Genomic DNA, 12,368 nt, shown 5'->3' on the forward strand with positions numbered 1-12,368 from the left:
ATAGTTAAATAATTACGAATTTCCAAGATGGCAGCCAAGATGGCCGATAAGTGGCGGGCGCTTTGGCACTTAATAATAACTGCACTCTAGCGAGTGAAAATTAAACTAATAACGGGGGTAGTGGCCTCTAGCAGACGAAAACAATATGTCGGATCCAAGATAGCAGCCTCCAGCAGACAAAAATAAGATGGCGGAAGTGACGTCATACTAGCTGGTGATATATATACCTTGACATTAGTGGTGGGGTATCAGTCTGCCGGTGGCTTCCGTGGAGGAAGGATCCGTCGCCATTTTTTTATTTTTGCCCTCACTGGGTTCAAACCGAAGACTCCATGACGTGAGTTTTTTAATTAAAATTTCAATAATTGAATTTTTTAGTAAATTAAACATTATGAGATTTTCAAATAAAATTATGAATTTTAAAGTTGGTGGACGTTACGTCATAATTCAAGTTGGCAGGACTTTTTTTATTATAAAACTGTATTAATTACATTTTTATTAATTTTAAAATTTTCCCCGAGTTTATAGCATAAAATATACGAATTTTCAAAATGGTGGCCGTAACGAAAAGTTAAACAGATACGTCATAATTTAAAATGGCAGCCATGACATCTAATAGTTGATGTTATGACCTTGGCAGCTTAGTGCGGCTTGCTCATGGGGAATTTAAGCATTTTTTGGGATTTTTCAAGCCGTTGACATTTTTGAGGACTATAACGGGAAATTTTCCCTCAAGACGAGAATTTTACCCTCAAAATAGGGAAATTTTCGTTTTTAAGATTTTATGACTTTTTTTTTAAAACTGGGATTTTGGCGGATTTTGGGAAATTTTAAGGAATTTCGAGTCACTTTTGGACAATTTTGAAGGTCAAGGTCATGTAAGATGGCCGCCTTGACTCAGAATCCAAGATGGCGGACACAATACACAATCCACACCCTTAACCCTGCTGCTTGACCTATTATTATGTATGACTTTACTTACAATATATTCGTAGACTTTGCATGCATGTTTGATGAATATTGCAAGGAATAAATTAAACAACTTCATTAAATTTTAAATTTGTTTTATAAGTGGTTTATATATTTTAATACATGAAACGTATTTATGCCACACTATTTTCAATATTTTTTTCCACTGTTGGAACATTTAGCTCTTTCACCAAATTCAAACACATAACAATTCAAACACTGGCCAAAAAATTGTAACATATAGGAGATGAAATGAATAAAATCTTTCCAGGAGCTGACCTGTAGTTGAGATCCTTGCAGTACGTGCTGCCACACTCCAGGGCACTGCCGAACCTCTTCACGTAGCGAGAGTAATCAATCGGCACGCTAGACTTGGAACTGCCGCTACCTTCTCGGATAGGGCTCAGGGGGGACAATCTGTGGCCTGCCAGCAGATTTACTGGAAAAAAAAATCATTAACACTAATTAAATAAACAAATCCCAGTTGATAGAACATTTCAGTGATAATATTTTCGGGTCGTTACCACAACGCCGAACGTACAATAACGCCGAATACCATAACGCCGAATGCCAAATTGACCGCAACGGCGACAGCTAGAAAACTGCTGTGTACCACAACGCCGAAATACAGTAACGCTTTATCCCACAACCTAACCTAACCTAGGCTAGCCTAACCTAGCCTAACCTAACCTAACCTAACCTTACTTTACCTAACCTAACCTTTGTGGCAGTCCTGCAATGCCATTTTTCGGCGTTACTGTATTTCGGCGTTGTGGTATTTCGGCGTTGTGGTAATTCGGCGTTGTGGTACACAGCAGTTTTCTAGCTGTCGGCGTTGTAGTCAATTTGGCATTCGGCGTTATGGTTTTCGGCGTTATTGTACGTTCGGCGTTGTGGTATTTCGGCGTTGTGGTGCGTCCCCATATTTTCTCGGGAAGAGAGGCTTATGCAGATGCTCAAATTAGTAAATATTATCTCGCTCATCCTTTTAAGGAAACAGAATCAACTGAAATCACTATATTATCAGACTCAAAACCGACTGTTCACGTAGAGCTAAAAGTAGGGCTTTAATTCGCCAGGTTACACTCACTGCTACGCGGTCATGGAGCTGCAATGGTCTACAGGTCTACTCCACATGTGTGCGTCACATTAGCAACCACATTGTTCCTGAACATTCGCGTCTATATCCTGCTTCTCGACAAAACTGGCGGCAAAGTCCGTAACACTAGTATGTCATAAAATAAGTTACTGCAAACATTAAAAAAAAAAAAATTTGTAACGTTAGAAAAAAATTTGGAAACGAGTTGCCAAGAAATGTTTTCTAAAAGTACAATAATAATGCTGTAAATTCAACAGTATTTTTTTGGGACTATACAAGAAAATGATACATTTATATAAATGTGTTTGTATATTATTTTGACTCAGGAACTGGAACAAAGAAAACATGTTATTCGAAATCTAGTTTTTGAGATCTGCAGGCAATGCTTTGTAATGTCAAGCCACAGGAGGACAACTTTCAGGGACACGTAACTATCCCCCCCCTTTTTTTCCCCTTCTTTTTTTTTTGAAATGCGAGAACGACCTCTCTTGACGTAGTTCGAAACAGCTGTCGCTAGCTGCATCCGAATACTAGCCTAATGGATCCCTTAGCTAAGGGATCCATTAGAAGTGCATCGTAGAAGACGCGGCCATCTTAGCATTGCTTCCGAATTCTCACAAGGGATGCCGATGCATCCGTACATGCGTCCACTAACAATGACGTTTCTACATGTTAGTGACATACTTACCCACGACCTTTTATAGTAGAGCTAAGACGATAGTTTTATTCAAGGGGTAATAAATATTCACTTTCGTGATAAGGCTTATTCGGCATCTTCAATTTCAACCACATTAGTAAACATTAATATCATAAATTTAATTGGTTCACAAGAAAATCAACCAGCGCAAGTTCGAATTACATTGTCAGCATGGCAACGACTGTTTGTGGTATTTAAGAAATATTTTTAGCGAAATAATTTTATATGAAATTTGTTATGTCGGGTTTTGGTTTGTTAATAATTTTAAGGCTTAAATTCGTTATTGCTTTTCTAAAATGAACAAGCATTTCGTGTTGAAGTAACAAATAATGGCAAATTACTTCATTTATTACGTATACAATAACAGTTCATCTAAGCTGAAAAGTTTTCATCAAAGTGAAAATTATGATAAACAGACGCAATAAAATACAATTCAATTTAGTTTTGAATTGTAAGTAAATGATAAAATATTTGATTCTATTTTACCTGATTTGTACATTGTTTCACATGCATGTGCTTGTAACGTTTACGTTGTTGAAATGTATTTAGGTTTTAATCATGAAATATCTCAATAAAATTATACGTTATGTTTAAAGTTTCACATTTAATAACATTATTGCAGCTGAACATAACCAAACTCACTGTCAGTGTTAATTAAATATGGTTTATTATTTTCTCCGAACATAGTATATGTAGTGTTTACTGTTTCTTTGAACACAAAAATATACAGCAGTTGGGCCTGTATATAATTACTCTACTGCAGCACGGATGTTTACAAGCTAATGTTTTGTAGAATGTTGGGGTAAATACACGCATTTTACGTCTCACTTTATTAACTGATTTCGTTTGTGTTAGAACACATAAAGCGCTCTATTTTGATAGCTTTAAACAATTTCAAAAAAGTTTACACACACAGGACCAAGAAAACAACGGCGATATTTTCGACTGTTCTAACGAAAAAAAAAACTCTTTAACTTACGTAGATGTATTTGGATATTGCGAAGCTGACGTCATATAGCAGTGACGGTTAAATAACATGCGGCAAAGCCGCCGCTTGCGAATCACTTACCTAGGTCCTTGCGCGATTTGCCTCTAGGCCTCCAGCCTTAAAAATGCAGCCTCTCATTTGATTACCATATCGTCATTTTCATAGTCACTGCCGAAGAATTGTGGGTAGTAAATTTCACTGCTAGGGAAGATGGTTTTAAACGTCTGCTAAGAGCTATACGAGCCGAAGGATCAAGTTTAATACGAAAACTTTCTTCGGATTCTTACAAACCTTTTAGCCCGCGGCAGCCAGACCTCTAGACTCACTCTCACATACCCACTCGCACAATGGTAAGAAAAATGAATGCTCAATGGGTTCTTTTGTACCCGTTCGTACGTAGGTCTTATCTCAATAAAAGATTTCTTCCTTGAATGGACACACGTGAAAAGGAAAGAGTTTTGTAAAGAGTTCTCACACTGGTAGAAATGCTAAGGGAAGGGTGGAAAATATAAAAATAGTCGAATAGAAAAAGCGAGCTTAGTTTGTGGTCCTTTCTGAAAGAAAAAAAATTCTCTACTTTTTTATCCCCACACACTCGACCAAAATCTAAGACTTTTTTTTCTTCTGATGCCAGCGCTTTGGAATATGTGGCATCATATTTGAGGTTTAGTCTTGTACGCTTTTCTTTTAGTGCGTGGATTTTAAGTTGTCTATTTCTTTTTTCCGTTTTTAATTTTTTTCTCTCTCTCGGTCTCTTCCGTGTTCGGTCTCCTTCTCCTGGGATCCCCGGCCCTAATACACAAAGGGTTGTGTTTACCTTACTTAGCCCCAAGAACCCGAGGCCCGTGTGTGTGTGCGTGTGTGTGAGGAGGTATTCCGGCAGACGGATAGCGGCCTTTCCCACAATGGAAGCAGTAAAATTCTCAACCGTGGTCCACGCTTTACCTGCAGGCTTACTCACAAAAACTACGTAAAATCTGGCATTTTAGCGCTTATTACTAGAGACTGGAAAAAGTCGCGAGTTCAATGACCTCCAGGATAGATTACACGATCCTCTGCCTACTTGGGTAAACGGCACCCGTTCATTGGGTACTGAATTTCGAGGCGTCTCAATTGGGTAACTTGTGATTGGATACTTCTATGATTGATTGTCTCTAATTGGCCAAGAGTGCTACATATTAACAGTGAACCAATAGCAGAAACAGCACAACGGTATAATTATTTGAATTTTAGCATATCCCGAAATGAACCCGCGAATTTTTACGGTCTCTACTTATTACTCATTCGAACCGTAAGTGTAAGATAATTATACACGGTTTACTTCCCATAATTTCTAGTTACTGTTGTTGCTTATTGTGGAGACAGCTACAATGAAGTGGTGTGTGTTTGGGAGGGTCATGCGGCGTCCAGAAGAGCGGCCTGCAAAGGGCGTAACCTTTGACCCGGTGAGATTGACCTTGACCTCCGGCGAAGGACACTACCTGCGTCCTCACTGACCTCTCCGACTACACAGAGAAAAGAAGACTACCCCCAGCGACTACCACGCTTCAGGACTCGATCATCATGCATCAGCATGCATCATCATGCATCATCATGCATCATCATGCATCATAATGCATCAGCATGCATCATCATGCATCAGCATGCATCAGCATGTGCTGGACCTTTGGCTTCAACCAAACTTTTCAGGAGCCCTTCTTAACATCTGCTTGCAGTATTATTCCGCAAAAAAAGGCTTTAATGACATTGTGACGAGCCTGGTGTACCGTAGGCACACTAAATAAATACGTTGCCATCACACTAAATACAATTCAAATCAAACCAATCTTAGCAGCCATTCAACATTTTATGAGACGTTAATTGAAGGAACTACTTTTCTTGATATGCTGCTATCCTAACTGGGGGGATACCAGAAGATGAACAACTCAGCCTTCTAACATTCCCACTTTATACAGGCTGTGATGTTTCCTACCGTTTTTTTCACAAATATTGATGTATGCCAGTAGTATGTAACAGTGAATCCTGCGGCGGGAGTAGGAGTGTGGATAGTGGATAGGGTCACTGACCGACCGCCATCAGACGTCACGGCGGCCATATCGGATGACCTTTGACCTTGACTTTGACCTTGGCCTTGGTCTTTACCTTTACCGTGGCAAAGGGATCGTATACTTTTGATACGGTTGTATCCTATCGAGTTGACTGTTTGTACAAAATGTAAGCCATTTTCGTTAAATGTGCGTAGTAAAGTCTGTAGTCAGGACTAAATATTTAATGGTTCAAAACCCCTTGGGCATGTAGTAAGCGTATAACATTTTTCAGGGATTTTCGGTTCTATATAGTTAGTTGGCCTATTTTCTTGCGATAGATTATATCCAAGTTCTGGCAGTTTAGAGACTATTGTTTGCCGGCTTGAAATATGACCTAGTTGTTTGAATGCTATGACAAGTATCGAGAAAAGAAGGACCCATTGGTTCGGATTCGCTTGGCCTATAGCCTGATATTGAACATGGTCTGGCCTCGTGGTTCGGAGACGCCTGGTCTATGTGTCTGACATCGGAAATTACTTGGTTGAAAAACATTTCAATTAACGAAAAAGAAGATCTCCTGCTTTGGAGACACTCGTTCTATATGCTTTGCATTGGTGTTTCCTTGGGAGTACTGCAAAAATACTTCCTGATTCGGAGACACTTGGCATATATGCCTGAAGTTGGCACTCTAGTATTGAAAACGTGCACCGAATACGGCCTCCATTGTAGGCATAGTGATATCAAGTAGCATACACAGCCGGGCAGGAGTCCTTGTTTGCAGTGAGGATGATTAATAAAATAAATATTTTAGAGCATAAGTTAATTTTTGCATAAGGTCCAAGATCGAATCAAGGACTGAAATTAATCTAACCAAATCATTACACTAAAAGGTGACTTTCTTATGATTTTTTAGAATTTCGCATGCGGTATTTTTAGTGATTGCTTGAACGTCAAATCAGCTGTTCGTCCTCCGTGTAGCAAGTAGTGAGGTAGCCGCTATGCAGGATGATGCTGGAGTCATTGAAAGTTTATGTTGCTCAACTGTAACCCTGAGAAAAATAAATTATATTCGTAAGAAATTTCACAAGAATTCCAAAGCATAGTGAATAAATACAAGTACATAGATTGCTTTGACAGTACGGTAATCAAAAATTGAAGTGTTTATTAATCCAAAACAAACAAACGTAATTCAAAAGAACTTCTTTACATGTCAGTTACAAAAAAAACTATGTAAAACACCAAAAATTAAACAAATGTCTTTGATGATGTTTCATAAAACAATTTATCGCTGTTCATAAAGTTAGAACATGTAAGTAGCCTGTTATTTGTTTACTATGCTACAGCCGCATTCCTTATAGGCATAAGTGCGTGTTACGGCCTTAATTCATTTCATCGCTCTCCTGGCCTCCAAGAGCGTGAATTTCATTTAACTCACACAATGCTGCACATTTCAAAAGTGTTACATTTAGGCCCTACGTACAGAATTATATAGGCCTCCTTCTATCTCAGTCCAACAAGTAATTTACGATTCACAAGGACGCTTATCGGAGCTACGCTGGTATGACAAGTTACAAGAATGGACTGGCTACGTATGAGCACCTCCCTGTTTTCTAATACAGGAAGAAACTCAAGTGAACTGCTTACAGAGTTATATCTACGTCCATCACGTAGTGGTTTAACAGTAAACATAACCCTGTTATGCGGAATATAATTAAAATAACACGTTCTCAAAACATTCAAGACTGAGGCATACGTCAGTTCCTTCTATCGTTGCTTGCTAAGTTACGAGGGGTTCCACTTAGCCAAATGCGTTCAGAATCAAAGTTTTTAAATGGACAATACAAAAAGTTAAATGACTAATAAAATTTTTCAAACTTGTTGGTTGTTGTAAGCACATATTTTTAAGTTGGTTCTAATACATTAGGATATTCAAGTAAGTATTGGAAACTGAACCATCCTCCATCCTCTCCCGTCATCTCCTGTCCTCAACCATCCTCCCCCGTCTACAACCATCCTCCCCCGTCTACAACCGTCCTCAACCGTCCTCCCCTGTCCTCTCCTGTCCTCCCCTGTCCTCTCCTGTCCTCTGCCGTCCTCTACTGTCCTCTCCTGTCCTCTGCCATCCTCTCCCGTCTACAACCGTCCTCCTCGTCCTCTCCTGTCCTATGCCGTCCTCTCCCGTCCTCTCCTGTCCTATGCCGTCCTCTCCCGTCCTCTCCTGTCCTCAACCATCCTCTCCCATCTACAACCGTCCTCAACCGTCCTCCCCCGTCCTCTCCTGTCCTCTGCCGTCCTCTACTGTCCTCTCCTGTCCTCCCCCGTCCTCTCCCGGCTACAACCGTCCTCCTAGTCCTCTCCTGTCCTCTGCCGTCCTCTCCCGTCCTCTCCTGTCCTCAACCATCCTCTCCCATCTACAACCGTCCTCAACCGTCCTCCCCCGTCCTCTCCTGTCCTCTGCCGTCCTCTACTGTCCTCTCCTGTCCTCCCCCGTTCTCTCCCGTCTACAACCGTCTTCCTCGTCCTCTCCCGTCTACAACCGTCCTCCTCGTCCTCTTCTGTCCTCAACCATCCTCTCCCATCTACAACCGTCCTCAACCGTCCTCCCCCATCCTCTCCTGTCCTCTGCCGTCCTCTTCTGTCCTCTACTGTCCTCTCATGTCCTCTACTGTCCTCTCCTGTCCTCCCCCGTTCTCTCCCGTCTACAACCGTCTTCCTCGTCCTCTCCCGTCTACAACCGTCCTCCTCGTCATCTCCCGTCCTCAACCATCCTCTCCTGTCCTCTGCCTTCCTCTCCTGTCCCCCGCCTACAAGAAACACAGCTGCCGAGGAGGCAGACCCAACATCGAGCGGCTCGCCGTCGCAAGCGAGAGACGTGGCGGACGTTACCAGTGCGCTGGCACCTCGCGCGCACAAGACGCGGCTCGGGGATTGTTGTGGCCGAGTGGCCGCGCCCCGCGACCCTCGCGCGCCAATCAAATCTCTGTTTCAAAGCTAATCTAGTTAAACGATGGCAGGAGTGGCCGAGAGCAGCGCTGTCGAGGAGCGGGAGGAGTGAGGGGGAGGGGGAGGGGGAGGGGAATGAGCGACGCGGAGGGGCAGGAAGAGTTTTATTTGAAGAAGTAGAAAATAAGTTGGTTGATCAGGCCAGCTGCGTGTCTGGCGGGGCAGGACACAGCGAATGGAATGATCGTGTGACGGGGTCCCGCACCCAGGGAGGGGGAGGGCTGGAATTATTTAACCGGCGCCGGTGACGAGCGCAGCTGGGCGCAGTGCTGCCAACCTCGCGTCGGAACACGCCCCGACGTTCCGTCACAGCGTCTCTCGTCGGTTCCACGTGAGCTAGGTGCCATTCCTTAACCCTTTCAGTCTTACTTTGTAAATTCATAACATATATACCATTTTAATTATTTTACTATATCTAAACTATTTTTGGATTTTGACGTGACAACGTCTAATAAATCGATGAACGCCGGCTGCACGCACGAAAAAATGTCCCGTTACGCACATTGTCCCGTTAAGCTGTGTCCCGTTACGCTCATTGTACGCTTGCGCCGCATCTATCTCTCTTCCACTCGATTAGAACAACCATCGATTTGACTTTTTCGAGGCACAATATATCTGAAACACTTCCATTCGTTTCCTACTTTTCCTATCATCGTCCTATCCTTAACAGAATAACACAGATTGGAAGAAGTTAAATAGCAAACACGTATACAAGTTATAGTTAAAATAATCTTTTCGTTAAAGTAATAAACATATTTTAATTAATGAGTGCAAATAAAAGTAAATTTATCAATTAAATTGTAGATTTCATTTCACTCCTTCTTTGTATCCATACAAAATAGTGATAATTCAATAAAAATGATTAAATTTTATTTATAAAAGTATGCAATCATTTCATCAATGTTTTGTTATGACATTGTTACGTTAAACTATCGTCCGTAAAACGACTTTACAGACAACCAATTTTTTTTGCGTGGTAACAATCTTACGTTATAATTATAATACGAATGTAGGTATAGTTATTTTATAATAATAAAAAAAAATATGTATTTTGTTGCCACAAAGTATGATGTCCACTAGAATGATGGTACACCTTAACCCACACATTCAAGGTTGGACAAAATCCATGTATCATTGAGATTTAAATTGTCCACCTTAGTGAAAGAATAGATTAAAAGGGTCCCATTTCAGGTCATGATTATATATCTATATTAATCACTGATCAACTTTTAGACTTTATCAATTGTTTAACTTTCCGCGAAATGAAAAATATATAGAGTACATACTTTTTGCATAATTAGCTGCCAAAGTTACTTTTTTTTAAAGGTTTTTGGTTTGTACAAATAAGGAGAATTTAATTTATTGCAGAACTGAAACTGTTTAGGTTCAACTGCAATGCCACTGGCTACTTCATGATACGGTTTGTATTTCTATCACAAAAACTCATTTCATGTTTCTTGCCTGTCAAAATCGTAACAAATTTGAGAATTTTGAAATGCCAGGTAAAATTAATTAATATTTTATGAAATAAATAATTCAAAACCATTTTTTGAAGTAGCCAGCGGCATTGCAGTTAAATATAAAAAGTTTCAATTCTGGAATAAATTAAATTATCCTTATTTGTACAACCCAAAAACGTTAAAAATGTAACTTTGGCAGCTAATTATACAAAAAGTATGCGCTGTATATATTTTTCATTTCGTGAAAGTTAAACAATTGAAAACGTCTACAAGTTTATCTGTAATTACTGTAAATATAAAATCTTGACCTGAAATGGGAGGCACCCCAACTCGAATCTCGTTCTTTGGGAATGGATACAAAAATATTTCACAACAAAAAATTTAAACAAAAAAAAAAAAAAGAATTTCTGTACATACCGTAGGTCCTTAGCCCATAATTAAAAATAACAAAAACAGTTTTCGCATTAAAAAATTATTTGAAAAACAGGAAGGATTTTTCTTTCACCAATAAAAAAAAATGTAAATTGTGCGGACGCAATTTTTGAAGTGAAAACTTCTATGGGAAGATTTGGATAGGGAGTAAATTCATGTAAGTCGTCATCCACATGGTCACGTGACGTGTTGACGATAACACTATATATGTTCCTATTAGTATAACTTATTGCGCTTTTAAATCTTAAGTATATGATTACTGTGCAGTAAAAAGTGAGTTTAAAATATATTAATATTCTCATATAGATATATAGTTTGAAAAACGAAGAAAACGGAGTCTTTGTAGCAATATAACCTAAACATAAATAACATCATTATTTATTTTTTTAAATACCTATAATTACTATGTAATGCGTATTTTATTGCAATTTAGGAGTTATTTTACTAACGTAATAAAACAAATTTGTTGTGTGATAATATCTTTCGTAAAAATTGCGAAAATGTTTTCACTTCTGTCGGCAGTCCTCGTGACTGCTTTGAAAAAATTTTTTTTGTGAGTTTGTACCAAAGTAGTTCGATAATCAATATGACCTTCAAGGTCTCGTCGGCTCTAAAATATCCAAGCATACCTAACTGCTCAATTGAACATTTTTAATTTCCATAAAATAACATAGCAAATCATTTATACTGACCATTTCCAGTTTCAGGAAGGAGGCATCAGCGATAGCCTGTTTATTTAAAAGGTAGGGCTTATAAATACGAATATGGTTCAGGGTGCAATGCATTCAAAACCACAAGCATTTTAAACCTCTATGAACTGCATCGAGGAAGGAAATGAACGCACACCGAGCTTTGTCTAGCCAATCACAGCCCTCTACAGGAGCTTAAACATCTGCAGTGTAATACAAAACAACTTGCAAACACGTTTGCAACAATGATCGAGAGACAGGCCATGTCTGAATCGGCAACCGTTTGATTCCGTATACAAATGTACAACTGGAAACTTTGTAGTCAATGATTGCCAATCAAAATTTCTTTATACTATGAACAGACTACGGTGGGGAAATGGCGATAGTTCAGCGACATTTCTTACCTTCATGGCGTAACAACCAACTGTCCGACGGGCAATGCATGGGGGAAAATTGTTGATAAACTGCAACTGTTATTATTAATTCATTTGTGGTCTTTGTCTGACCAGTTCTTCTACCGCAAACTTTATACTCCTCAGTTCTATCTTCTCTCTTCTTCTCTATTCTGCTGTCGCCATCCACTACTTATCAACTAGAGATTAATTAATTTTAACGTTGTCTATAAGTTGGTACCTCACACAGCCGCCGACATTTTTTCAACATAATTTCTTCCAGCGCGTTCATATTAAGGCATATTATTCTTTGCCGCAATTCCATTTAACCCATACAATATTTCTTGAATATTTCCAGTAACCTAATAGTCTTTCTTCATCCACTCTTTCCTGTAGTTGCATCCAAACTCTATAATTTTAATCTTCACTTCACTTCGTTTTAAATTCTTCCAGTTGCCTTCCCTTACTTTGTCGTCAAGTCCCAGTTTCTGTACAATACAACGCTACAACGCATTTCATTGGCTCTTCCGCAGCTCTTATCAAAGCGTCCACAAGTAATATTTCTTCTTCTTACATTCTTATTCTCATTTGCATCCCCCGGAGTCTGTTCAT

General features: G+C 39.6%; 1 protein-coding gene across 4 annotated transcripts in view; it reads right to left on the reverse strand.

Annotated features, from left to right (window-relative positions):
• Window positions 1-12,368, reverse strand: part of LOC134529836 (zinc finger protein castor homolog 1) — a 141,021-nt gene that overhangs the window by 58,605 nt on the left and 70,048 nt on the right. For all 4 annotated transcript variants that reach the window (XM_063364329.1, XM_063364332.1, XM_063364330.1 and 1 more), the window contains exon 4: window positions 1,249-1,408. In XM_063364329.1, coding sequence (XP_063220399.1) covers window positions 1,249-1,408 — 160 coding nt within the window. The remainder of the gene's footprint in view (window positions 1-1,248; window positions 1,409-12,368) is intronic.

This window comes from Bacillus rossius, chromosome 2 (genome assembly GCF_032445375.1).
Source record: "Bacillus rossius redtenbacheri isolate Brsri chromosome 2, Brsri_v3, whole genome shotgun sequence".
NCBI lineage: Eukaryota > Metazoa > Arthropoda > Insecta > Phasmatodea > Bacillidae > Bacillus > Bacillus rossius.